At 40.6% G+C, this 24,508-nt stretch overlaps 1 protein-coding gene across 6 annotated transcripts in view; it reads left to right on the plus strand.

The window, feature by feature from the left end:
* MBNL3 (muscleblind like splicing regulator 3) overlaps positions 1-24,508 on the plus strand; it is a 113,938-nt gene that overhangs the window by 27,819 nt on the left and 61,611 nt on the right. For all 6 annotated transcript variants that reach the window (XM_045068098.1, XM_045068102.1, XM_045068100.1 and 3 more), the window contains exon 2: positions 20,236-21,103. In XM_045068098.1, coding sequence (XP_044924033.1) covers positions 20,927-21,103 — 177 coding nt within the window. In that variant the 5' untranslated portion in view covers positions 20,236-20,926. The remainder of the gene's footprint in view (positions 1-20,235; positions 21,104-24,508) is intronic.

The raw sequence follows: 24,508 nt of genomic DNA on the forward strand, positions 1-24,508 counted from the left end.
GTTTTCGTATATGCAGACTCTTTCCTATACACGACTGACCCTTCAGGATCTTTAACGGGTAACTCCTATGTTATGCATACTTACCCCTTTGTTATTTATGTTAATATTCAACTCAGCTCGTATTTATTGAGAACCTAGTTGTGTCAGGTACTATGTGCTAGGGGAGTTAACAGTAAATATACCGACGGTTCTAGCAATGTTTAATTCAAATTCGTGTTGTTCTTGAATGAGGTCATTGTAGCTAGGATGGATTGGATAAGATGGTGGAGATGGAAGCCGTGTTATAGTCCGTGCCGGGGTGATGGAGAGTGTGGAAGAGGAGGTGCAGGGGGAGAAAGGAAGCCTTCCTTGAGAAAGAGGCAGAGCTGAGGTATGGAAAAGTCACATCACAGAATTGCAGCTTCAGAGATAATAGAGACAATGGGAAGATACTTGAGGATCACGGTCAAGTCTTATTCTTCAGAAACCCCTGTGGGCCTGAACATAAGGTTTTCAAAAATAAAAGCGATATAGCATCTGGTTTCTTAAATTATGTCATCCTCTAAAATTATCTTTGGGAAATTCGTTTGAAATTTTGAAAAGAAAATATACCACGAAGGGGCTATTGGCTTGTTCATGTTTATGCCCTTGACATCTAGTTATGTGGCCCCAAGTTAGTCCTTAATAAATGTTTGTGCGTGGAGTACATTTATGAAAGGGAAATTATAGACAACTGTTATCGATATGTGTTCCATAAATGGATATGAGCCATTTACCCCAAGTGGGTTAAGGTCATTTACTTGCCTGAAAGTAATGAGCTAGATTGATCTTTCAGGGCTACTTGTAATTCTAGTATTCTCTAAAGTCTTTATCAGTCCATAAAAGAGTTCAGTCAGACTTTTGACAAACATGATAACCCAAGTTGTGTGGTCTCAGTGATTACTAACACGGAAGCTGAATGTTTTTGGTGAAACAGCGTTTTGCATCACACGTGATTGATAATGCTGTCCGTATTCGGACCCCGGAAACTTAAGCTCCATTTTATGTCATTGTGAATGGAAGAAGTTTCTCTTATCCTGAGCACCCTTATGACCTTTTGTGGGATTATACTATTATTTTAAATAGAACCAAGGCATTTTGGTCTCCTTCATTGCTATAGTAAATTACAGGGCAGCGAAATGTAGCCATTGCAGTCACTTAGTGCTCCGTGACATAGACGTGGTAATGCTAACTGGAGTTTCCTGCCGCATCCCTGGAAGGTGTATTCACAGGGTTGCATAACACAACATGGTGACCACAGTATAGACTTTCACCAACTTTGAAGGACATTCTGCTCACCTTGGTACAAACCTAAGTGTTCTCTTTAACTATTACGCCATTTCTCCTCTTCCGCTTTTGCTTGGCCATTTAAGCTGAGTTGATTTATTTTTTTTTTTTTAAATGATGGTTACTCTATAGGTATCTTCTTCCTTCCCACATGTGTGGGTGCCTACCTCAATGCGCTGACTTCCTGGCTGGTTTGACTTCAGCATTTTCCTGGAGTTCGCTTTTGAAATCCTTGCTTTCTTCTCTGGCCCTTCCTCAGATCTCATCCCAAAACCCTCACGTAAAGAAACCTGTCTATTTTTCCTTCTTTTTATGGTTGGCATGCCCCAGATTTTGTTAAAAAAGGAGCAACAGAGAGAGGAGTTTTTGGAGGTGCTCGCTAACTTGTTGTAGTAGGATAGCTTCACAGTTGTTTCAGAATTTCTAAATCTTGCTTCAAAGTTTTCGTTTTGATTTGGATTTTTTTTTTTTTTTTTTTTTTTTGGTACAGAACTTTTATTATTGGGGAAGGGATTTAGTATGCCCGAAGGCTTTCATGCTTCCCTTCTGTCAGCTGGATGCCAGATCTCCGGGCCACATGTTTCCTTGAATGCATGATTTTAAACCCAGCATATCAAGCATTTTCTAACTTATTTGCCAGACATGCATGAGAAGATATATTCAAAAAATTATAAGCAATTCAGGATTCCCTGGTTTCCATGGAAAGACAGTAATTAGCTTTCGCATTATAATTACAGGAAGCTGGGAAGAAAATTGAGAAACTGGAGGTTTTTTAATTAGTGTCCACGACTCTATTATTATGATATCTGAGAATTTTGAATACGGAAAAACTCAATACCACTATTTGGTGACAAGTGGGGACTTGAGATCTGCAACAGATTTTGTTTTGAAATTAGACCTAAACGTTGCTCCTTCGTATTGTCTCTTTGACATGGCATTAGAGTGGTTGAATAAGACAGTGTGTGGTGCAGAGTAGAAGCTCCATAAATGTTAATGATTATTTACATCAAGGAATATCAATTGTTTAATAACCAGGATACTGCTTTAGAATACATCATGCTATGTGCTCAGCAAAGCAAATTTGTCTTCTTCATTGTGTTTTTGGTGACTTTTTGGTGATCCCTGAACTCACTCTTGGAATTTTTACTCCATAGAATGCCCCAGTGTCCCAACTGATGAGAAATGGACGCAGAGAATATTTTTGTTTGTTTGTTTTATGCAGAGACTATTTTTATGGAATATTTTGTATGTATGTTTATCCTGACACAAGGAGAGCAGGAGAAATGGGCTCTTGTAGGCAGAAACAGGAAAAGTGAAGCCCAAACCAAACATTCGGTTAAAAGGGAAACGTACAAGATCGTATGTTTTGGCAGCAGCCGACGTGGCCTCAAGCGTTAGACAGTTTGAGGCCGGTAAGCAGAGTCTGATGCTAAAACATTTTCAGAATTAGAGAGGATCAGATAGAGTGTGGTAGAAAAGCAGAGTCCACAGTTTAGGCAACCTATAGTAGAGAGGCAGTTGGGACAAAATTGCGCGTGTAAAAAAGACGGTATTCTCTGACTCTGAAAGAGGATGGCAACACAGTTGTATTGAAATTAACGGGAGACACAGACTCACAGGGGTCAGTAAGTCTTTGTACTCTCAGAGGCAGGGGCCTGCCTTTCCCCAGGGAGTTAAGGCTATGGACAGTATCCCTCTGGTTTTCAGTAGTGTAAAATGCCTCCGTAGCCACAAATTCAAGTCCACTATGGTTACGAGTTGCCAGGGGGAAGAAACTAAATGAATCAGGATGGTGAAGTTCACCTTCTGGGAACTTGGCCTACTCATTCTGATCGCAGATCGCCAAGATGTAAGATATGATATAATTGGATGACGAGCTCTTCATGTGTACACTAACAATTTCAGGCATTTAAGCCAAGTAGAGGAACCTTTCTGGTGGGCCTCTTTTCAAGGTCGAAGTAATCAATACATTACTTGGGTTCCTCCCCTGGCTGTGCTAACTGTTGTGAGTTCATTTAGAGTTATTCGGAGCATTGTCATTTTGATGTGAACTTGATTTTCCACACCCTCCTTTTTAAAACCCAAAATCGGGATTTAGATCATGCACCTTACTGGGGGAGGCACACAAGCATTTCCCCATTTTTGAAGCTGACTGGAATTGAAATTGATAGATTTTCCGGAATTGTTCTTATGAAGATGAGTATTACATTTCAGAGTTAAGGTGTTGCTTTCCATTCTCATGGCATAAACTAAGCTTCTCTCCACAACCCCTCTACTGGTTGAGGTTGACCTCATCTTTCTTTAGTGTTAGCAGAGGCATTGGCTACTTAGCCAAAATGCAATGAAAACATGTTAAAAAGCCATCCTAGTTTACCTTTCCTCTAAATTTTTCTGTAAAGAAAGGCCCCTGACTCCCAATCCAACAGAGATCTCTGAAATACCAAGAGAAAAATGGAATTCTTAATTAATTAATTAATTTTAAAGATTTTTTTTCTTTTTTAAATTTCTTTTCAGTGTAACAGTATTCATTGTTTTTGCAGCACACCCAGTGCTCCATGCAATCCTTTATAATACCCACCACCTGGCTCCCCCAACCTCCCACCCCCTGCCCCTTCAAAACCCTCAGGTTGTTTTTCAGAGTCCATAGTCTCTCATGGTTCACCTCCCCTTCCAATTTCCCTCAACTCCCTTCTCCTCTCCATCTCCCCATGTCCTCCATGCTAATTGTTATGCTCCACAAATAAGAGAAACCATATGATACTTGACTGTCTCTGCTTGACTTATTTCACTCAGCATAATCTCTTCCAGTCCCATCTATGTTGCTACAAAAGTTGGGTATTCGTCCTTTCTGATGGAGGCATAATGCTCCATAGTGTATATGGACCATATCTTCCTTATCCATTCGTCCGTTGAAGAGCATCTTGGTTCTTCACACAGTTTGGCAACCGTGGCCATTGCTGCTATAAATATTGGGGTACAGATGGCCCTTCTTTTCACTACATCTGTATCTTTGGGGTAAATACCCAGGAGTACAATTGCAGGGTCATAGGGAAGCTCTATTTTTAATTTCTTGAGGAATCTCCACACTGTTCTCCAAAGAGGCCACACCAACTTGCATTCCCACCAACAGTGTAAGAGGGTTCTCCTTTCTCCGCATTCCCTCCAAAACATGTTGTTTCCTGTCTTGTTAATTTTGGCCATTCTAACTGGTGTAAGGTGGTATCTCAATGTGGTTTTAATTTGAATCTCCCTGATGGCTAGTGATGATGAACATTTTTTCATGTGTCTGATAGCCATGTGTATGTCTTCATTGGAGAAGTGCCTGTTCATATCTTCTGCCCATTTTTTGATATGATTATCTGTTTTGTGTGTGTTGGGTTTGAGAAGTTAAAGATTTTATTTTATTTTATTTTATTTTATTTTTTTTTAAATTTTTTATTTTTTATAAACATATATTTTTATCCCCAGGGGTACAGGTCTGTGAATCACCAGGTTTACACACTTCACAGCACTCACCAAATCACATACCCTCCCCAATGTCCATAATCCCACCCCCTTCTCCCAAACCCCCTCCCCCCAGCAACCCTCAGTTTTTGTGTGAGATTAAGAGTCACTTATGGTTTGTCTCCCTCCCAATCCCATCTTGTTTCATTTATTTCTTCTACCCACTTAAGCCTCCATGTTGCATCACCACTTCCTCATATCAGGGAGATCATATGATAGTTGTCTTTCTCTGCTTGACTTATTTCGCTAAGCATGATACGCTCTAGTTCCATCCATGTTGTTGCAAATGGCAAGATTTCATTTCTTTTGATGGCTGCATAGTATTCCATTGTGTATATATACCACATCTTCTTGATCCATTCATCTGTTGATGGACATCTAGGTTCTTTCCATAGTTTGGCTATTGTGGACATTGCTGCTATAAACATTCGGGTGCAAGTGTCCCTTTGGATCACTACATTTGTATCTTTAGGGTAAATACCCAATAGTGCAATTGCTGGGTCATAGGGCAGTTCTATTTTCAACATTTTGAGGAACCTCCATGCTGTTTTCCAGAGTGGCTGCACCAGCTTGCATTCCCACCAACAGTGTAGGAGGGTTCCCCTTTCTCCGCATCCTCGCCAGCATCTGTCATTTCCTGACTTGTTGATTTTTAGCCATTCTGACTGGTGTGAGGTGATATCTCATTGTGGTTTTGATTTGTATTTCCCTGATGCCGAGTGATATGGAGCACTTTTTCATGTGTCTGTTGGCCATCTGGATGTCTTCTTTGCAGAAATGTCTGTTCATGTCTTCTGCCCATTTCTTGATTGGATTATTTGTTCTTTGGGTGTTGAGTTTGCTAAGTTCTTTATAGATTCTGGACACTAGTCCTTTATCTGATATGTCGTTTGCAAATATCTTCTCCCATTCTGTCAGTTGTCTTTTGATTTTGTTAACTGTTTCCTTTGCTGTGCAAAAGCTTTTGATCTTGATGAAATCCCAATAGTTCATTTTTTTGCCCTTGCTTCTCTTGCCTTTTGCGTTGTTCCTAGGAAGATGTTGCTGGCGGCAGAGGTCGAAGAGGTTGCTGCCCGTGTTCTCCTCAAGGATTTTGATGGATTCCTTTCGTACATTGAGGTCCTTCAATCCATTTTGAGTCTATTTTTTTGTGTGTGGTGTAAGGAAATGGTCCAATTTCATTTTTCTGCATGTGGCTGTCCAATTTTCCCAGCACCATTTATTGAAAAGGCTGTCTTTTTTTCCATTGGACATTCTTTCCTGCTTTGTCGAAGATTAGTTGACCATAAGATTTGAGGGTCTATTTCTGGGCTCTCTATTCTGTTCCATTGATCTATGTGTCTGTTTTTGTGCCAGTACCATGCTGTCTTGATGATGACAGCTTTGTAATAGAGCCTGAAGTCCGGAATTGTGATGCCACCAACGTTGGCTTTTCTTTTTCAATATCCCTTTGGCTATTCGAGGTCTTTTCTGGTTCCATATAAATTTTAGAATTATTTGTTCCATTTCTTTGAAAAAGATGGACGGTACTTTGATAGGAATTGCATTAAATGTGTAGATTGCTTTAGGTAGCATAGACATTTTCACAATATTTATTCTTCCAATCCAGGAGCATGGAACATTTTTCCATTTCTTTGTGTCTTCCTCAATTTCTTTCATGAGTACTTTATAGTTTTCTGAGTATAGATTCTGTGTCTCTTTGGTTAGGTTTATTCCTAGGTATCTTATGGTTTTGGATGCAATTGTAAATGGGATTGACTCCTTAATATCTCTTTCTTCTGTCTTGCTGTTGGTGTAGAGAAATGCAACTGATTTCTGTGCATTGATTTTATATCCTGACACTTTACTGAATTCCTGTATAAGTTCTAGCAGTTTTGGAGTGCAGTCTTTTGGGTTTTCCACATATAGTATCATATCATCTGCGAAGAGTGATAATTTGACTTCTTCTTTGCCGATTTGGATGCCTTTAATTTCCTTTTGTTGTCTGATTGCTGAGGCTAGGACCTCTAGTACGATGTTTGAATAGCAGTGGTGATAATGGACATCCCTGCCGTGTTCCTGACCTTAGCGGAAAAGCTTTCAGTTTTTCTCCATTGAGAATGATATTTGCGGTGGGTTTTTCATAGATGGCTTTGATGATATTGAGGTATGTGCCCTCTATCCCTACACTTTGAAGAGTTTTGATCAGGAATGGATGTTGTACTTTGTCAAATGCTTTTTCAGCATCTATTGAGAGTATCATATGGTTCTTGTTCTTACTTTTATTGATGTGTTGTATCACATTGACTGATTTGCGGATGTTGAACCAACCTTGCAGCCCTGGAATAAATCCCACTTGGTCGTGGTGAATAATCTTTTTAATGTACTGTTGAATCCTATTGGCTAGTATTTTGTTGAGTATTTTCGCATCTGTGTTCATCAAGGATATCGGTCTATAGCTCTCTTTTTTGGTGGGATCCTTGTCTGGTTTTGGGATCAAGGTGATGCTGGCCTCATAAAATGAGTTTGGAAGTTTTCCTTCCATTTCTATTTTTTGGAACAGTTTCAGGAGAATAGGAATTAGTTCTTCTTTAAATGTTTGGTAGAATTCCCCCGGGAAGCCGTCTGGCCCTGGGCTTTTGTTTGTTTGGAGATTTTTAATGACTGTTTCAATCTCCTTACTGGTTATGGGTCTGTTCAGGCTTTCTATTTCTTCCTGGTTCAGTTGTGGTAGTTTATATGTTTCTAGGAATGCATCCATTTCTTCCAGATTGTCAAATTTATTGCCGTAGAGTTGCTCATAGTATGTTCTTATAATAGTTTGTATTTCTTTGGTGTTAGTTGTGATCTCTCCTCTTTCATTCATGATTTTATTTATTTATTTGGGTCCTTTCTCTTTTCTTTTTGATAAGTCGGGCCAGGGGTTTATCAATTTTATTAATTCTTTCAAAGAACCAGCTCCTAGTTTCGTTGATTTGTTCTATTGTTTTTTTGGTTTCTATTTCATTGATTTCTGCTCTGATCTTTATGATTTCTCTTCTCCTGCTGGGCTTAGGGTTTCTTTCTTGTTCTTTTCTCCAGCTCCTTTAGGTGTAGGGTTAGGTTGTGTACCTGAGACCTTTCTTGTTTCTTGAGAAAGGCTTGTACCGCTATATATTATTTTCCTCTCAGGACTGCCTTTGTTGTGTCCCACAGATTTTGAACCGTTGTGTTTTCATTATCATTTGTTTCCATGATTTTTTTCAATTCTTCTTTAATTTTCCCGGTTGACCCATTCATTCTTTAGAAGGATACTGTTTAGTCTCCATGTATTTGGGTTCTTTCCAAACTTCCTTTTGTGGTTGAGTTCTAGCTTTAGAGCATTGTGGTCTGAAAATATGCAGGGAATGATCCCAATCTTTTGATACCGGTTGAGTCCTGATTTAGGACCGAGGATGTGATCTATTCTGGAGAATGTTCCATGTGCACTAGAGAAGAATGTGTATTCTGTTGCTTTGGGATGAAATATTCTGAATATATCTGTGATGTCCATCTGGTCCAGTGTGTCATTTAAGGCCTTTATATCCTTGCTGATCTTTTGCTTGGATGACCTGTCCATTTCAGTGAGGGGAGTGTTAAAGTCCCCTACTATCATTGTATTATTGTTGATGTGTTTCTTTGATTTTGTTATTAATTGGTTTATATAGTTGGCTGCTCCCACATTGGGGGCATAGATATTTAAAATTGTTAAATCTTCTTGTTGGACAGACCCTTTGAGTATGATATAGTGTCCTTCCTCATCTCTTATTATAGTCTTTGGCTTAAAATCTAATTGATCTGATATAAGGATTGCCACTCCTGCTTTCTTCTGATGTCCATTAGCATGGTAAATTCTTTTCCACCCCCTCACTTTAAATCTGGAGGTGTCTTCGGGCTTAAAATGTTTTTCTTGGAGGCAACATATAGATGGTTTTTGTTTTTTTATCCATTCTGATACCCTGTGTCTTTTGACAGGGGCATTTAGCCCATTCACATTCAGGGTAACTATTGAGAGATATGAATTTAGTGCCATTGTATTGCCTGTAAGGTGACTGTTACTGTATATGGTCTCTGTTCCTTTCTGATCTAACCACTTGTAGGCTCTCTCTTTGCTTAGAGGACCCCTTTCAAGATTTCCTGTAGAGCTGGTTTGGTATTTGCAAATTCTTTCAGTTGTTGTTTGTCCTGGAAGCTTTTAAATCTCTCCTTCTATTTTCAATGATAGCCTAGCTGGATATAGTATTCTTGGCTGCATGTGTTTTTCTCGTTTAGTGCTCTGAAAATATCATGCCCAGCTCTTTCTGGCCTGCCAGGTCTCTGTGGATAAGTCAGCTGCCAATCTAATATTTTTTACCATTGTATGTTACAGACTTCTTTTTCCCGGGCTGCTTTCAGGATTTTCTCTTTGTCATTGAGACTTGTAAATTTTACTATTAGGTGACGGGGTGGTGGGCCTATTCTTATTGATTTTGAGGGGCATTCTCTGAACTTCCTGAATTTTGATGCTCGTTCCCTTTGCCATATTGGGGAAATTCTCCCCAATAATTCTCTCCAGTATACCTTCTGCTCCCCTCTCACTTTCTTCTTCTTCTGGAATCCCAATTATTCTAATGTGTTTTTCGTCTTATGGTGTCACTTATCTCTCGAATTCTCCCCTCGTGGTCCAGTAGCTGTTTGTCCCTCTTTTGATCAGCTTCTTTATTCTCTGTCATTTGGTCTTCTATATCACTAATTCTTTCTTCTGCCTCATTTATCCTAGCAGTGAGAGCCTCCATTTTTGATTGCACCTCATTAATAGCTTTTTGTTTTTTTTTTTTTGATTTCAACTTGGTTAGATTTTAGTTCTTTTATTTCTCCAGAAAGGGCTTTTATATCTCTCGAGAGGGTTTCTCTAATATCTTCCATGCCTTTTTTCGAGCCCGGCTAGAACCTTGAGAATTGTCATTCTGAACTCTAGATCTGACATATTACCGATGTCTGTATTGATTAGGTCCCTAGCCTTCGGTACTGCCTCTTGTTCTTTTTTTTTTGTTGAATTTTTACGTCTTGTCATTTTGTCCAGATAAGAGTAAATGAAGGGGCAAGTAAAATACTAAAAGGGTGGCAACAACCCCCAGGAAAATATGCTTTAACCAAATTAGAAGAGATTCCAAAATCGTGAGTGGGGAGAAAGGGGATAAAAAGAGGTTCAAAAAGGAAGAGAAAAAAGAAAAAGAAAAAAAAAAAAAAAAAAAGAAAATAAAAGAAAAGAATTTTAAAAAAAGAAAACACCTAAGAAAAATGTAAAAAAAAAAATATATATATATATTAGATAAACTAGTAAAAAATCGTTAAAAAAGAAAAAGGTAACAGTTAAAAAAAAAAAAAAATTTACCCGAAGAAAAAAAAAAAAAAAAAAAAAAAAAAAAAAAAAAAAAAAAAAGAAAAAGAAAAAATTAAATTAACTGCAAGACTAAAAAAAATCACAGGAAAAAAGCCATGAGTTCCGTGCTTGGCTTTCTCCTCCTCTGGAATTCTGCTGCTCTCCTTGGTATTAAAACCGCACTCCTTGGTAGGTGAACTTGGTCTCGGCTGGATTTCTTGTTGATCTTCTGGGGGAGGGCCTGTTGTAGTGATTCTCAAGTGTCTTTGCCCCAGGCGGAATTACACTGCCCTTACCCGGGGCCGGGGTGAGTAATCCGCTCGGGTTTGCTTTCAGGAGCTTTTGTTCCCTGAGCGCTTTCCGTAGAGTTCCAGAGGACGGGAATACAAATGGCGGCCTCCTGGTCTCCGGCCCGGAGGAGCCGAGAGCCCAGGGCCCCACTCCTCAGTGCGCCCTCAGAGAACAGCGCCCAGTTACTCCTGTCTGCCTGACCTCCGGCCGCGCTCCGAGCTCACCGAGCCTGCGACCGGTTCAAGGTCACCCCGAGCTGCGAGCTCACTGTCGGCTCTGTCTCTGTAGCCGGCTTTCCCGTTCCAATACCCGCAAGCTCTGCGACACTCAGACACCCCCGATCCTTCTGTGACCCTGCGGGACCTGAGGCCACGCTGACCCCGCGTGGGCTTCGCCCCGGTTTAGCCTCTGGAGCGATGTCCCTCAGCGGAACAGACTTTTAAAAGTCCCGATTTTGTGCGCGGTTGCTCCGCCGCTTGCCGGGAGCCGGCCCCTCCCCCCGGGGTCTATCTTCCCGTCGCTTTGGATTCACTTCTCCGCCGGTCCTACCTTTCAGAAAGTGGTTGATTTTCTGTTTCCAGAATTGCTGTTCTTCTTCTCTTCGATCTGCCGATGGATTTTCAGGTGTTTGCAATCTTTAGATAAGCTATCTAGCTGATCTCCGGCTAGCTGAAGCAGTCTCAGCCTGCTACTTCTCCGCCATCTTCAAAGATTTTATTTTTAAGTAATCTCTAGCCAGTGTGGGACTTGAACTCCTAACCACAAATCAAGATCAAGCCACAACGCTTTGTCCCCTGTCCTTTCACTAGTTTTATAAGCACTTCTAATAAGGAGCAGAGGTTTTGTATTGACACTGAGAACCTTGATTTATTGGCTGTAATACCAGTGATGAACTCAGGGAGGGCAGCCCTCACGGGATGCTTCCTAGATAAAGCGAAGAATTCCTTTACACCATTAAATCGCTTTGATGCAACTTGTTTGCTTCTCTGACAAACAGCCATCCTTATGTGGCCCATAAGACTGCCTAGAGAGTTACATGGCCATTTATAAGTATTCGTGGATAAATAAACATTTGGTGATAGCTTTTGATCATTGTTTTGTAGTGTGTGTGTGTGTGTATTGATGAACAGTGAATGTTCAACCAAGTCTTATCAGTGAGTAAATTGGCCCCAAAAATGCAATTGAATTCAACTCACTGTGTACTTTGAAGTCAGACCACTGGGGTGCTGGTTAAAGTCCTGTAGCAGGAATTTACAGGACACTGGTAGGGCCAAAAAAGTGACTATTTTTTTTAAAGATTTTATTTATTTATTTGACAGACAGAGATCACAAGTAGGCAGAGAAGCAGGCAGAGAGAGAGAGGAGGAAGCAGGCTCCCCGTGGAGCAGAGAACCCAATGCAGGGCTCAATTCCAGGACCCTGGGATCATGACCTGAGCGGAAGGCAGAGGCTTTAACCTACTGAGTCACCCAAGCACCCCAAAAGTGACTATTTAAACTTAACTCCCTGCCTGAGCTTGTTCCGTGACAAAATGTAACAGAAAAAAAAAAATCCTCGTGGAGCTCTCAACTACAATTTTAAAAGGAATTTCCATCATAGAGATTAAGATTGACAAGTATTTGATCCAATCTGGAAAATCGGAATATAAATTCTGTGTCTGTAATGAACTGGGGTCACCCATACATGGGGAATTAATGAAATGCAGACAAGAAAGCTGCACTTTTCATGTTGTTTCTCTCACTCCTTTTCACGTAGGTCTGGCTGGCATCCCTGCCAGGCTGGGCCTCATGTGGCCTGGGAGCAACGACCTTCCTCTGCCTCCCTTTCATGTTTCGTTCAACACTGGAGAGTGTTGGGTACACAAACTTTGCTCTGACTGTGTGTTGTGGGCTCCTTAAAGAAAACCATTTTAAAACGGCAGATCATTGTGACCACACCACGTTCATGGCCACGAGGTTTCTACTCAGCTTAAAATCTGTGAGCGAGGCCCCTACTTCCATAACAAATATACATCCCTGTTCGCCGTCCTGTGGCAACTCGGGTTCTCTTTTCCTGCCTTCTTCCACTCGGTTTCTGTTTCTTCATTCATTTATTTTTTTAAGATTTAATTTGTTTATTTGACAGAGCGAGAGAGCACACAAGTGGGCAGATTAGCAGGCAGAGGAAGAGGGAGAAGCGGGCTCCCTTGCTGAGCAGGGGGCCTGATGCGGGGCTCGAACCCAGCACCCTGGGATCCTGACCTGAGCCACCTAGGCGCCCCTCTTCATTTGTTTTTTAAGGGCCTGCTCCATGTGTTCCTGTTCGAAAGTTCTGGTGACAGACTCCAGACCTGAGTGACCTTCCTTCTTCAGAATCTTCCCTGCATTTGTTGTCTAGGCACCTGAAGTTGACTCTTAAGTATCTACATTGTTGGCTTCTCTTTCTCAGTATGTTGTTCTTGCCTCCCCAACTCGAGAAGCTTCCTCAGTGCAGAAGTGGTATCTTTCACCTCTTCAGATTCCCCAGAAGCTTGGGACACAAGTCTGTGCATACAGTTGGTGTACCATAAATGTTTGTTGATTGATTGATATTCTCACACATGAACATTTTTAAAGGCCTCATTCTCTTGAATTTTAGGGAGTGATGATAAATATTTGTTAAATGGATAAAGTAAAAAATGGATATGGGTTTTTGTTTATTTTTTGCTCTTCCCCTTCATGGCCAGCCTGTATCTATCTAGCACAGTGCCTGGGTCATATTAGATGCCCAATAAGTATGTGGCAAATGAATTTTCAGCAAAATCACCCTGCATGGTATTAAATGCCATCAGTCTTATGACTCATTTTCTATTTCACTCCTCTCAAATGCTTGAGCATTATAGGACTCGAATTGCCAAATATGTTACATTCTCATTGACTTCAAATTCAAATCCATTTCATGAACGAAGGGCTTTTAATGGCACTGGGACTTATGTCCCATGAACACAAGGACGCAATGAACCAGTATTGTTTAATAGTAACTGTGTCTAGAATCCAGGTTTTAAGGTATATATATATATATATATATATATATATAATCAGATTTGTTTAAAATGTCTAAATGGCATTTATTAGCAAGTTCTCATAATGTTGTGTGCTATTGAAAAGAGCGATACCTTTTGTTAAAAAAAATAAGTCAACTTGGACAGACACAGCCAGTCACATATGTTGATAAAGTTATGGTCAAAAAAGACACGGGGAACCTGTAGGATTTTTTTTTCCTGTGACCCTATGTATGAGCTGAAGTGTGGGGGGGGTGTCTCTTTTTTTTTTAATAAGATTTTGCTTATTTGTTTGACAGATAGAGATCACAAGTAGGCAGAGAGGCAGGCCATGGGGGAAGCAGTCTCCCTGTTGAGCAGAGAGCCCGATGTGGGGCTCGAGCTCAGGACCCCGGGATCATGACCTGAGCTGAAGGCAGAGGCTTTAACCCACTGAGCCACCCAGGTGCCCCTGAGGGCGGTCTCTTAATTGCCTTATGAAATGGAATAACTTGGCTTACCTGTTTTTTGTAGAGGTATATTGAATGTATTACCCTAGGAGTAGTATGGGGGAAAACTGCAATGAAGCTTTAAAAAAAAAAAACTTAATGGAAGTGTTCTGCACATTGGCAGAAGAGCCTTATTTGTCTGGCCTTTTTTCAGTCAGAAAAGCCCATTTTCCATAGGATGCCTGTGAAGTCATCCGCGGTGGTGAGCACTTCTCCTGAGCCTTGAAGAGTATGTATTGGTAGACCACTAACCAAAACAAGTGGGGGAAAGAGAAATTGAAGCAAAATCGAAAACTTGAAAGCTTTTCAGCCTTGTCAGCTTGCCAACTCAAGCAGTGTGGGGCAGGTGTGTCATATACTTGTGGAGCCAAAATAAATGGTCACGAGAAATTCCAAGCTAATACAGATGTAAGGGGAGCTTAAAATGGAAGGAAAGCAAACATTGTTTTCGTTGTTTATCCAGGAGCTTGATAAATGCTTTGGAAGACATGCCACTTCAGATAGTGCTTTGGGTGCCAAATGCTGTGTGATCTTCAGGACGAGGTGTTGGCAGTGTTTCTGTGTTAATGTGCTGGCTTGTGCAGGGAAGGTAAAATTGAGAACGGGACACGAAAAGTGAGGGGAAAATGGCCTTGCAACCAGCTTTGGAACAAGTTACTATTTCCATTAGATCAGTAGAAAGTATTTATTCTTTTGTTTTACCATCAAGGAAACTTCCACGAGAAAAGGTATGAATCCTTCAAAAAGCCGTAATCTCCTTATTCCAAGGAGGCACTTGATAGTGAATCTAGTGTGTATATAATTTCAAAGTAAAAGCATTTATACTTTATGGCTTCTCGAGAATTCTTTTTTTTAAGATTTTATTTATTTATTTATTTATTTGTCGGACGGGGGAGAGGGAGAGAAAGAGAGAGTGAGCACACAAGCAGGCAGAGAGGCAGGCAGAGAGAGGGGGGAAGCAGGCTCCCAGCTGAGCAGAGAGCCGGATGTGGGGCTCAATCCCAGGACCCTGAGATCATGACCTGAGCCAAACGCAGCGGTTTAACCATCTGAGCCACCCAGGCGTCTCTTCTCAAGAATGCTTATAGATGAGCTTTAATGAACAGTCAAAAACGAACCCTTATTTTCCAGGAAGAAAATGTAAGCAGTGTTTCTTCGTGGCTCCAAGGGAAATCACCAACCCCACTCCCAGCTCCATTTCCTCACACTGGTTATTGGACAAAAACATGCCAAATATTAACTTACTCTTTGAAGATATAGACAGAAATCTTTTGGGGGCCCCGTATTTTTAGTCTAAACCCAGGATGAGATCTTGCTGCAACCAAATGAGCAGGAATAGACCATTCCTGATGACAACCGAATGCTCCATATATCAAGAATCCCAGGTCCTGTTTGCATTTTTCTTTTCCAAATGGGATTTGAAAGCCAGAATTGTGAGAAAATACTCAACTTTACAGGGCCAATTGATTCAAAATTGACAGAGTTGGCCAAAGTTCAGTCAACCTAGACGGAGTTCAACTGACAAAACTTGCCAGCAAGGTAAACAGAAGGGTTAATGTTAAATTCCCATTTACCCTTTGACTTCTCAAAATAGGAATCCTGAGGAATGCTGCATGGCTCCAACTTCCCATGAGAAGACTGAGCCAGCAAAACTAAGTAAGACGTGATCTCTACCCTCAAAGAATGTACAGTCTAGTAAGGGAGAAAATTTAAGGGTCTATAACGAAGAAGAGTGTTTATGAATGCACTATGTGCCCTAAGACAGACACAGTATTGTGATGTGGTTAAGAGGGGACTCTGGACTCAGGCTGCCTGGGTTTGAAGCATGGTTTGGTCATCTACAGGTTACACAAAGTTGTACAAATTAAATGAATGAATCTTCCTCTACCTCTCTCCTCCCCATCTGTAAAATGAGACAGTAGTACCTCCCTCACCAAGAGGAATCCAGGGTGCAGTACCACCTGGTGTGAGTAATTCTGAGGTCTTCCTTCTGGGGTTGCACGTTGATGCTGTAGTGTTTGAATGTGCTTAAGAGTGTTCTTAAGTCGTGGGGCTTGATGGCCCATTCATGGTGAATTAGCCTCCGCCACAGTCGGAAGACCTAGCGTCTGCCTCCAACCCTTCATAAACTCTCACAATCATTTCACTTCCTGGTGCCTTAGGTTTCTTCTCTAGTTAAATGAGCATAGGAAGTCCTATGTCAGCAGGGACCCTATCTTGTTCAATATCTAGAACAGCATCTGGCTCATAGTAGCTGCTGGCTTGACATTGGTGCAGCTCAACTCGGGGAAATGAAGATGTTGATACAACAGACGTGAACGTAATTTGGAGAAGGAGTCATGAGTACTGTGCAAAAATGACTGGCTTTCCATGTTTAAGGTTCCCAGACAGAGAAGAGATAAGACATTTCTCTGCCAGGATCTAAGCATGAGATTTGAAAGCACTCGGAGATCTTGCCTCAAGTCTTGGCTCTACCAACCGAAGGCTTTCTAACTGTAGAAACTTTTTAACCTCTTTGGGTTTCATGTCTTCATTGGTATTTTGGGGTGATCACCCATGTTTCAGAGTGTTCTTTAGAGCTCCCAAGATCAAGGAAATAAAACTAGCAAATACCACATAAGTACAAATATACTAAGAAATGGTAGTTCTTCATGCTTTACCTTAGAGGATGATCAATCATAAAAAGAAAAATTATATCCCTGTTACTCAAGTGTAAGGTAGTGAAGATAGAGCTGTATTGTCCCCCTGACAAAGTTGACCTTCTTCAAAATACAAGGGAAAATGGCCCGCTCCTTGTCTTGCATACGTAGCCAGACGAGCTGAGCGCCTCGAGAAAACTACTCCCCCTGTAGCTGCTATGCCTCGCTGCTTCTGCACCAGCTCCAAAACCTGTTCCAAGTCTGCAGGAAGACATGCGCTGGCTAGGACTGTTTCGGAAGAATTGGCCAGGGTCCCATCAGAGGTTGCAGGCCAATTTCAAAAAAAAGAAAGAAAATTCTTTCTCCCATTGCTCCATCTTACATAAAGTACATGGCCAGAGTCCAGGTCTGATTTGCATTATTCTTTTCCAAAAATTCAAAATTCAAATTTATTATGTATTGCCTGTTTCTATATTTGATGGGTTTCTGTAGAAAAATCTTTTTCCAGACCCTCACTGTTTATGTTCTTAGCGAATTTTACATATATATACACATATATATAAAATATATTATATGATATATATGTTATATATATTATATACATATATATTCCTTTTTGGTTGTTTTTCATTCACATGTATTCAGACAGCCTATATAATTTAGTTGCAGGACTAAATTTGAATATATCTTTAAATATAAACTTACAAACTTGCAGAATGTTCTCTTTTAGAGTGTTTTCCATACTACACTAAGTCAACTACCATATGGAAACTAATTTGCGCTTGAAAGTCCACTTAGGAACACTACGTAGAATTTGTGTCTAGGGAGAATCCAAAAAGAAAGCTTGGGGTAGCCAGTCCTATCACTCGTGAGGCTTTTTTTGGGGGGAGGGGGATGCAGTGTTTCCTTAGACTTTTTTTAATGTATGTAATTCACATACTATCCAATTCACCCATTTAAAGTGTACCATTTAGGGAACGGGTTTTAGTGTATTAAAAAATTGTGCACCTATCACCACTATCTAATTCCAGAATATTTTCATCACTCCCCAAGGAGACCCTGGACCCATGAAGCAGTTACTTCACGTCCTCCTCTCCCCAGAGTCCTCACAACCACTCATTTGCTTTCTGACTCTGTGGATATTTCATCTAAATGGACACATACTATGTGGCCTTGGTGACTGGCTTCTTCCACTGAAGCGTAGTGTTTTCAAGGTTCATCAGTGTTGCAGCACATAGTAGTACTTTGTTCCTTTTAATGATGGATTCACTTTGCAGATATACCTCTTGCATATTCATTCATCTATCCATGGACACTTGGGTTCCGATTTCTCCAAGTTTTCTGGTTCTCACCGTAGCCACCCCAAAGCCGGCAAGGCGGTATCTGACTGTGGTTTTCATTTATATTTCCCCATATGGCTATTTAAAAATTATATGGTAAATATTTTCCTAGAGGTCATTTGCCTAACAACCTTAACCCTCTAGGACATGAGCCTGTATGGAGCATATTGCAAAAGGTCCCCAAACCAGAAAACCTTGCACTTTGCCCGCCCCCACCCCGAGGCCCATCATTCAGTGAGTAACTCTTATTCAACATTCACGATTGGCTCTTATGTTTTCCAGAAGGGAGATGGACACCTAGGGCAGGTGCTGTGCCAGGAAGACAAGTGACAGTAGAAGTGGCCGTTAACAATCTACCACCAAAGGAGGGAAACTAATACTTTTCTATGACGTTTATGACCCCAAGTCTTCCACTAGAGGTCAAATGATATTCAGTATTTTGTAAGAAGGCAAAGCGAACTATAATACATTTTAGAAAGGGTTCCATGAAGGATGACTCAGAGAAATATGTATTTTCCCTTGGATGGATAAGCTTGACTGAATTTTCTAGATATTTAATTTCCCGATGATATTAGGTAGTATTGAGTTTCATCCTGACTGCAGAAAGACAAATGGGAAGATTCAGATTCTGTAGAGTTGTAAAAGATCCTATTCAGAAATTTAAATGAAATGGGGCACCTGGGTGGCTCAGATGGTTCGGTGTCTGTCTGCCTTCTGCTCAGGTCATGATCTCCCGGTTCTGCGATCAAGCCCCACGTCAGGCTCCCAGCTCACTGGGGAGTCTGCTTCTCCTTCTCTCTGCCTCTCCCCCTGTGTTCTCTCTCTGTCTCAAATGAACAGCTAAATCTTCAAAAAAAATTTTAAAGAAATGGTTCTAAGAACTTGACTTCTACTTTTTTGATGACATTGACCACCGGTTGATTTGATTGATACTCAGAGCTTACTTTTATTTTAGAAAATTCCTGTTATTTCGGTACAGGTTGTGGCATGGTGCCAATAAATTAACCTTCTATCCATTCTCTCAGCTGAGTCGCTAAAGATTATTGCCGGTTGATGCTGGGTTAAACTGCAAACCTTAAAGCTGCCTAGTATTTAATGTATAACTGAAGACTGCTTTCTGTCTCGCTTACTTGTATATGCTAAAACTTCCTCCTGTGTTAAGTTGCGGTATCCCTCTACAGAGACTAGGAACTAATGGGGCATACACAGAAAAAAAAAAAAAAAAACCAGGGGCATCTGGGTGGCACACTCTGTTAAGTGTCTGCCTTCAGTTCAGGTCATGATCTTGGGGTCCTGGGATCGAGTCCCGAGTCGGGCTCCCTGTGAAGCAGGGATTCTGTTTCTCCCTCTCCTTCCTGCTCATACTCTTCTCTCACTATCCCTCTCTCAAATAAATAAAATATTTAACCCACTGAGCCAGCCAGGCACCCCTAAATAAAATACTAGGAAAAAAAAAAAAACCCTAGCATCTTCTCAGAGAATTTTTTTTTTTCTTTATCTGAAGCCCATTTTACATCCTCTCCCCCACCTCATCCGAGGTCGGAGTCTGGCGAGTTACCTCCTGACCATTTGCTGTGATCCTCAACGACTACATTTCAAAATGTAAGAGCAACTTACATTTTCCCAGCAATTCCTGTGCTGGATTTTGAGAGCAGATCAGCAAGCCTTCGATCAGACCATAGCGAAGCCAGGTTAATGACAGGTCTTCTCTAGCCTCTAGAAACTGAGGGGCTGTTCTGTCCTGCTCTGGCATTTCCTGTGCGGTGAACCCCCAAATGAATTTCTGTCCCCAAACAAAATGAAAACATCTTTTCTCCTTTTTAATTGGGCTTGTATTTCTTTCTCTTTTTAAAGATTTGTTTACTTATTTTAGAGAGAGAGAGAGAACATGTGAGCCAACAAGCAAGGGGAGGGGCAGAGGGAGAGAGAGAACCCTTGAGCAGACCCCACTGCTGAGCGCAGAGACCCACACAGGGCTGGAGGCGGGGCTCCCTCCCAGGACCCTCAGACCATCACCTGAGCTGATACCAAGAGTCCGCCGCTTAGCCAACTGAGCCTCCCAGGTGCCCCAACTGGGCTTGTATTTCAACAGTAAATTTATGTGGCTGCCTCCTTTTACTCTACACTGGGAAGTGCTCTTTTTATTCACAAGGGTTGGCTGTACTGTTTTGCACTGTCAATATCTAGACACTTCCTGTTTTAAACAGGATAGGGTACTTCGTTTCCAAATCTGGAGTTTAAAACTGAAATATTGCATTCTATTAGCTAATTTTATTTTTTTTTCTTGCAGGTTTCTGAAAAGTGCCTTTTCTGAACGCTGCTGCTTCGATTCCCCTCTAGAGCTGTTTGCTTATAAACCCCTCTCCCTCCCCAGCCCCCAAACTTGGTTTGCTCGTAGTTCAGTCTCAACAACTTGTCCATTCTCTTTTCCCTTTGATTCCCAGTTTCCCTAGTCATTTTCCCTCCTCCTGACTTCGCGGCACGTTTTATTTTTTCAGTTGTCCCATCCTTACCAATCTTAATCATTAGATCCAAGGAATAGGGAGAAAAACATTTCTCCCCTTGATCTGAAACCATTCCACAAATTGAAGGGCAACCAGCAGTGTACGCTTTTTGCAAGAATAATTGAAAACATCAGCTAAAGAGCACAGAATTCTTTTGAAAGCCTGCCAGTTATTATTGGAAGTAACTTTGGCAGAGGAACAAATTAAACACTCAATATCTTAACCTTTCTGGTTGCCTTCTTAGGAGTTGGTCTCCCGTTTAATTTTTAGCTGTTCTGATACAATTTTTATTTTGCGATTGGCTTTTTGTTTGATCAGACCAAATTTTGGCTGGGACGAAAACCTAAGTGCTAACAAAGAAGCATTTCAGCAAAGCAACCTCATCGCTTCGCATCTAGCTTGAATTCACTTTTAACCTTTTAACAGCACTGAAACTGTCCTAAAGAGGGTGCACTTGATTCTAACTTCGCTTTCAATATGACGGCGGTCAATGTCACCCTGGTTCGAGACACCCAGTGGCTGACTTTAGAAGTCTGCAGAGAATTTCAGAGAGGAACCTGCTCTCGAGCCGATGCAGACTGCAAGTTTGCCCATCCGCCGAGAGTCTGCCATGTGGAAAATGGTCGAGTGGTGGCGTGTTTTGATTCCTTAAAGGTGAGTCCCATCTACACACATATGCTTCGTTTAAATTTGTTGATGTCTGGGTGTTTTGAAATATGATGTGCCTTGACGTTAGTAATAGCACAGAAGTGGTAAGTTTTGTTTGTTTGTTTGTTTTAAGACAGGATATAGACTCTGTGCTTGTAGAACTATGCCAGACTATAGCTCATCTCATCTCCTCAAAGTCCGCTGATTAAGATAGACTTGAAGGAAAAAAAAAATGAAAGAATTTTTGTAGGAATGAGAAATTGCAGCCTCGCCATACTTTACTTTTTTGTATAGGATCTAAATGTTGAATATAGTGATCATAGTTCTTGTAGAGCCTAAAGAAGCCATTTACTGAATTATAGCCCTATTAAGTATGTTATCAAAATAAAACTTGGCAGGGACCAAGCAGCTTTCAGAGGACAAGTGAAGTCAAACTCAAAGAGTATAAGGTGAAAATCTCACCATCCAGGAGGAGAATGGCCTTTAAAGTTTATTTTAGTAATCTCTACACCCAATGCAGGGCTCGAACTTACAACCCTGAGATCAAGAGTCACACAGTCTACTGAATGAGCCAGCCAAGGGCCCCCAGAATACTTAACGTGAACATGGGTACCAAACTAGGTTCACTTAATTTTCTTCCTGAATAGATTAACTAATTTCAGATTTCTGAGTACTTTTATAAGGCAAGTCTCACTGCCAAGGTCATCAAACCCAAATATTATGTACTAGACTATAACCAAAATACGAGGGCAAATGAGATATTATGTAGAATAGAACATATGTGATTGCAGAACAAGAAAATGCACTAACTTTCATGTTTTATTCATAGTTTTCTTTAAATTAAGGATAAAGATGTATAAATTAAAGCATAGAAGTAAGAAAAATGGTAATTGATTCCTAGTTTAATAAGATTTGCTACGATGCATTTGAGAATTTTTTTTCAAAATACGTGAAAGTGAATTAAGCCTAATAAGAACCTGTTTAATTTCTTGATATTGTTTTAGCCTCATCATGACCAATTTTACCTCATTAACATTTTTATTTATGGCTGCATTGGCTGACAGAGATGTATTCCTTTATGTGATCATTTCTTCAGAAAACATTTCATCAAATGACATTCTCCATAGCTAGTTAATTTAACTTATTTTGTGGTTACGACTTTTCATTTGGGATCCTCCCAAGTTAAGAATGGAAACTTGTTATTGTAAAAAAACAGTAGTTTTTGCCATTGAGAATGTCTGAATTGCCCTTATTTGCAGAAGATATGATTGTAGGGCTTATTCTCTACATCTCACTATCATTCGGGTTTCATCTGTAATTATTTTGTGTATTATGGAAATCTCCTGCTGCATTACCTGGCAATGCCTTGAAGCAGAAAAAGGCACTGGGCTAGTTGGGGTGGGGGAAACAAGAGATAAGAGATGTCTTTCATTCAGTCCAACGATCCCAAGGGTCTGGGATAGCACGAGGCAGTGTACATATGTTGTTTCAGGAGATCTGGGGGACAGTCCCAGCCTTGCTACTGTGTCTGGCCTTAGCTACTTTTTCTGATAAGGCTTACGTTCCTTTATCTCTACCTACTTTCCAGGATTATTATGGAGATACCATGGGGAGGAGTATCTTCAAAACAGCTCTATTTAGTTAGGGTTTTTTTGCTGAACTCTACAAACTCATGTTCCAAATGGACATACCCAAATCCAGTTGCCATGAGTGTTCTCATATTAGTTCTTCAAGCTAAGTGTCACTGTTTTATAGTTTACTCTTAGTTGTTTTTTTTTTTTAAGATTTTATTTATTTATTTGACCGAGAAAGAAACAGCTAGAGAAGGAACACAAGCAGGGGGAGTGGGAGAGGGAGAAACAGGCTTCCCATTGAGCAAGGAGCCCGATGCTGCTTCGGGGCTCCATCCCTGGACCCTGGGATCATGACCTGAGCCAATAGCAGTTGCCTAATGACTGAGCCACACAGGCGCCCCTATAGTTTACTCTTTGATGGAGAGTTCCTTGCAGGCTTTGTAAATTCTTTCTTTGCAGACATCCGGTGAAAGCAGATAGGCGATCCTCCCAATCAGTGGTATATTTTAGGTCACTTCTTGTACTTAAAGTGCCATAAAGGAAACATTTTGAAGAAAAACAAAGGAATTGTTAACAAAACACATGCGGCACTACCACTTTGAAGGCTGTAAAATGTTTAATTCAGAGACTACATAGATAATGGCAATGAATATTAATAAGCCACTTAATTATTTAAATATACTGTCTACTCACTGCATCCAGTGTTTTTAAGATAATTTTTGCATTATGTTGATATCTTGATGACCAGTCATACAGGATAAAGACAATTTATATAATTCTCACATTTTCAAATTTTAATGAAAACTTGAATATTTCAAATACACAAAGCCTTTCAAACAATTAATTAATTTGCCAGTTAGACAGCACATTCATCCCAGTTCCATGTCTGCCCAAAAGCTTTGTGGTTCTCTGCTTTAATATTATTCCTTATCCACAATATGCATGAATGCCATACTAAGTTGAGGGTAATTGACCTGTGTGGATTGTAGGAGGACCCTGTCTAAAATACACAAATAACATACCTCAATGTTTATTGCAGTATTTGCTACTCTCCTTGAGGTTGTATCATTGAAACACCTTTGAAATCCATCTGTGCACTCTTTCTATTTCCGTGAGTGGTTAAATAATTGAAGCAATCATTTGATGAGTTTTGGGCTGCTGCTTTTGGTGTTCCACGTTTTGTTTTTCTGAAGATTCCATTAGCACAGGGTACGTCACCAGATGATGATGGTTCTTTGCCTTCATAATAGGCACAATACACACAGTGTTCTATACTCACCTTGTAATGAGGAATTGTTGTAAAAATAAGGAGGGCGAGCTTGATGGCTAATCGTGCATTGTGCTGAAGTGAATGTTGTGTGTTCACTGACGAAGGCTGCACCATCTTCAGATAGAGCTCTAGACAGTGCGGCCCGCAGACTGATTTCCAGCTACATAAAAGTGTCTCATGTCATGCTGATAAGCAGCTGTTTTTTACTCAATTGCTTAGCCTGCTTGGCATGTTTATTTAAAAATCCTCTCCAAAATATTGCTTAACCTGTTCTTTGCCAATTTCTCAATATGACAGTTTGCCACTGACATATCCTGATACTTTCAGGGCACGTCCCTTACCTTTAACAAAAGATCGTCCCTAAAAATACCACACTAGAATCTTTGTGATCCTTTCCGTAGCCAAGATTGTTATTGTCATATATTCTGCTTCGACGATGTCATGATGTCTTGCTCTGTCCCCTCCGTACTTGAAGCAGGGTGACATCAGCCACGTGTTATCCAGGAAGGATGTAAATGCTGTGATCATTTCATTATGGCGTATCGACGTCCATTACATCTGCCTCCT

This window comes from Mustela putorius, unplaced genomic scaffold (genome assembly GCF_011764305.1).
Source record: "Mustela putorius furo isolate JIRA1106 unplaced genomic scaffold, ASM1176430v1.1 tig00003899_pilon_pilon_pilon, whole genome shotgun sequence".
Taxonomy (NCBI): domain Eukaryota; kingdom Metazoa; phylum Chordata; class Mammalia; order Carnivora; family Mustelidae; genus Mustela; species Mustela putorius.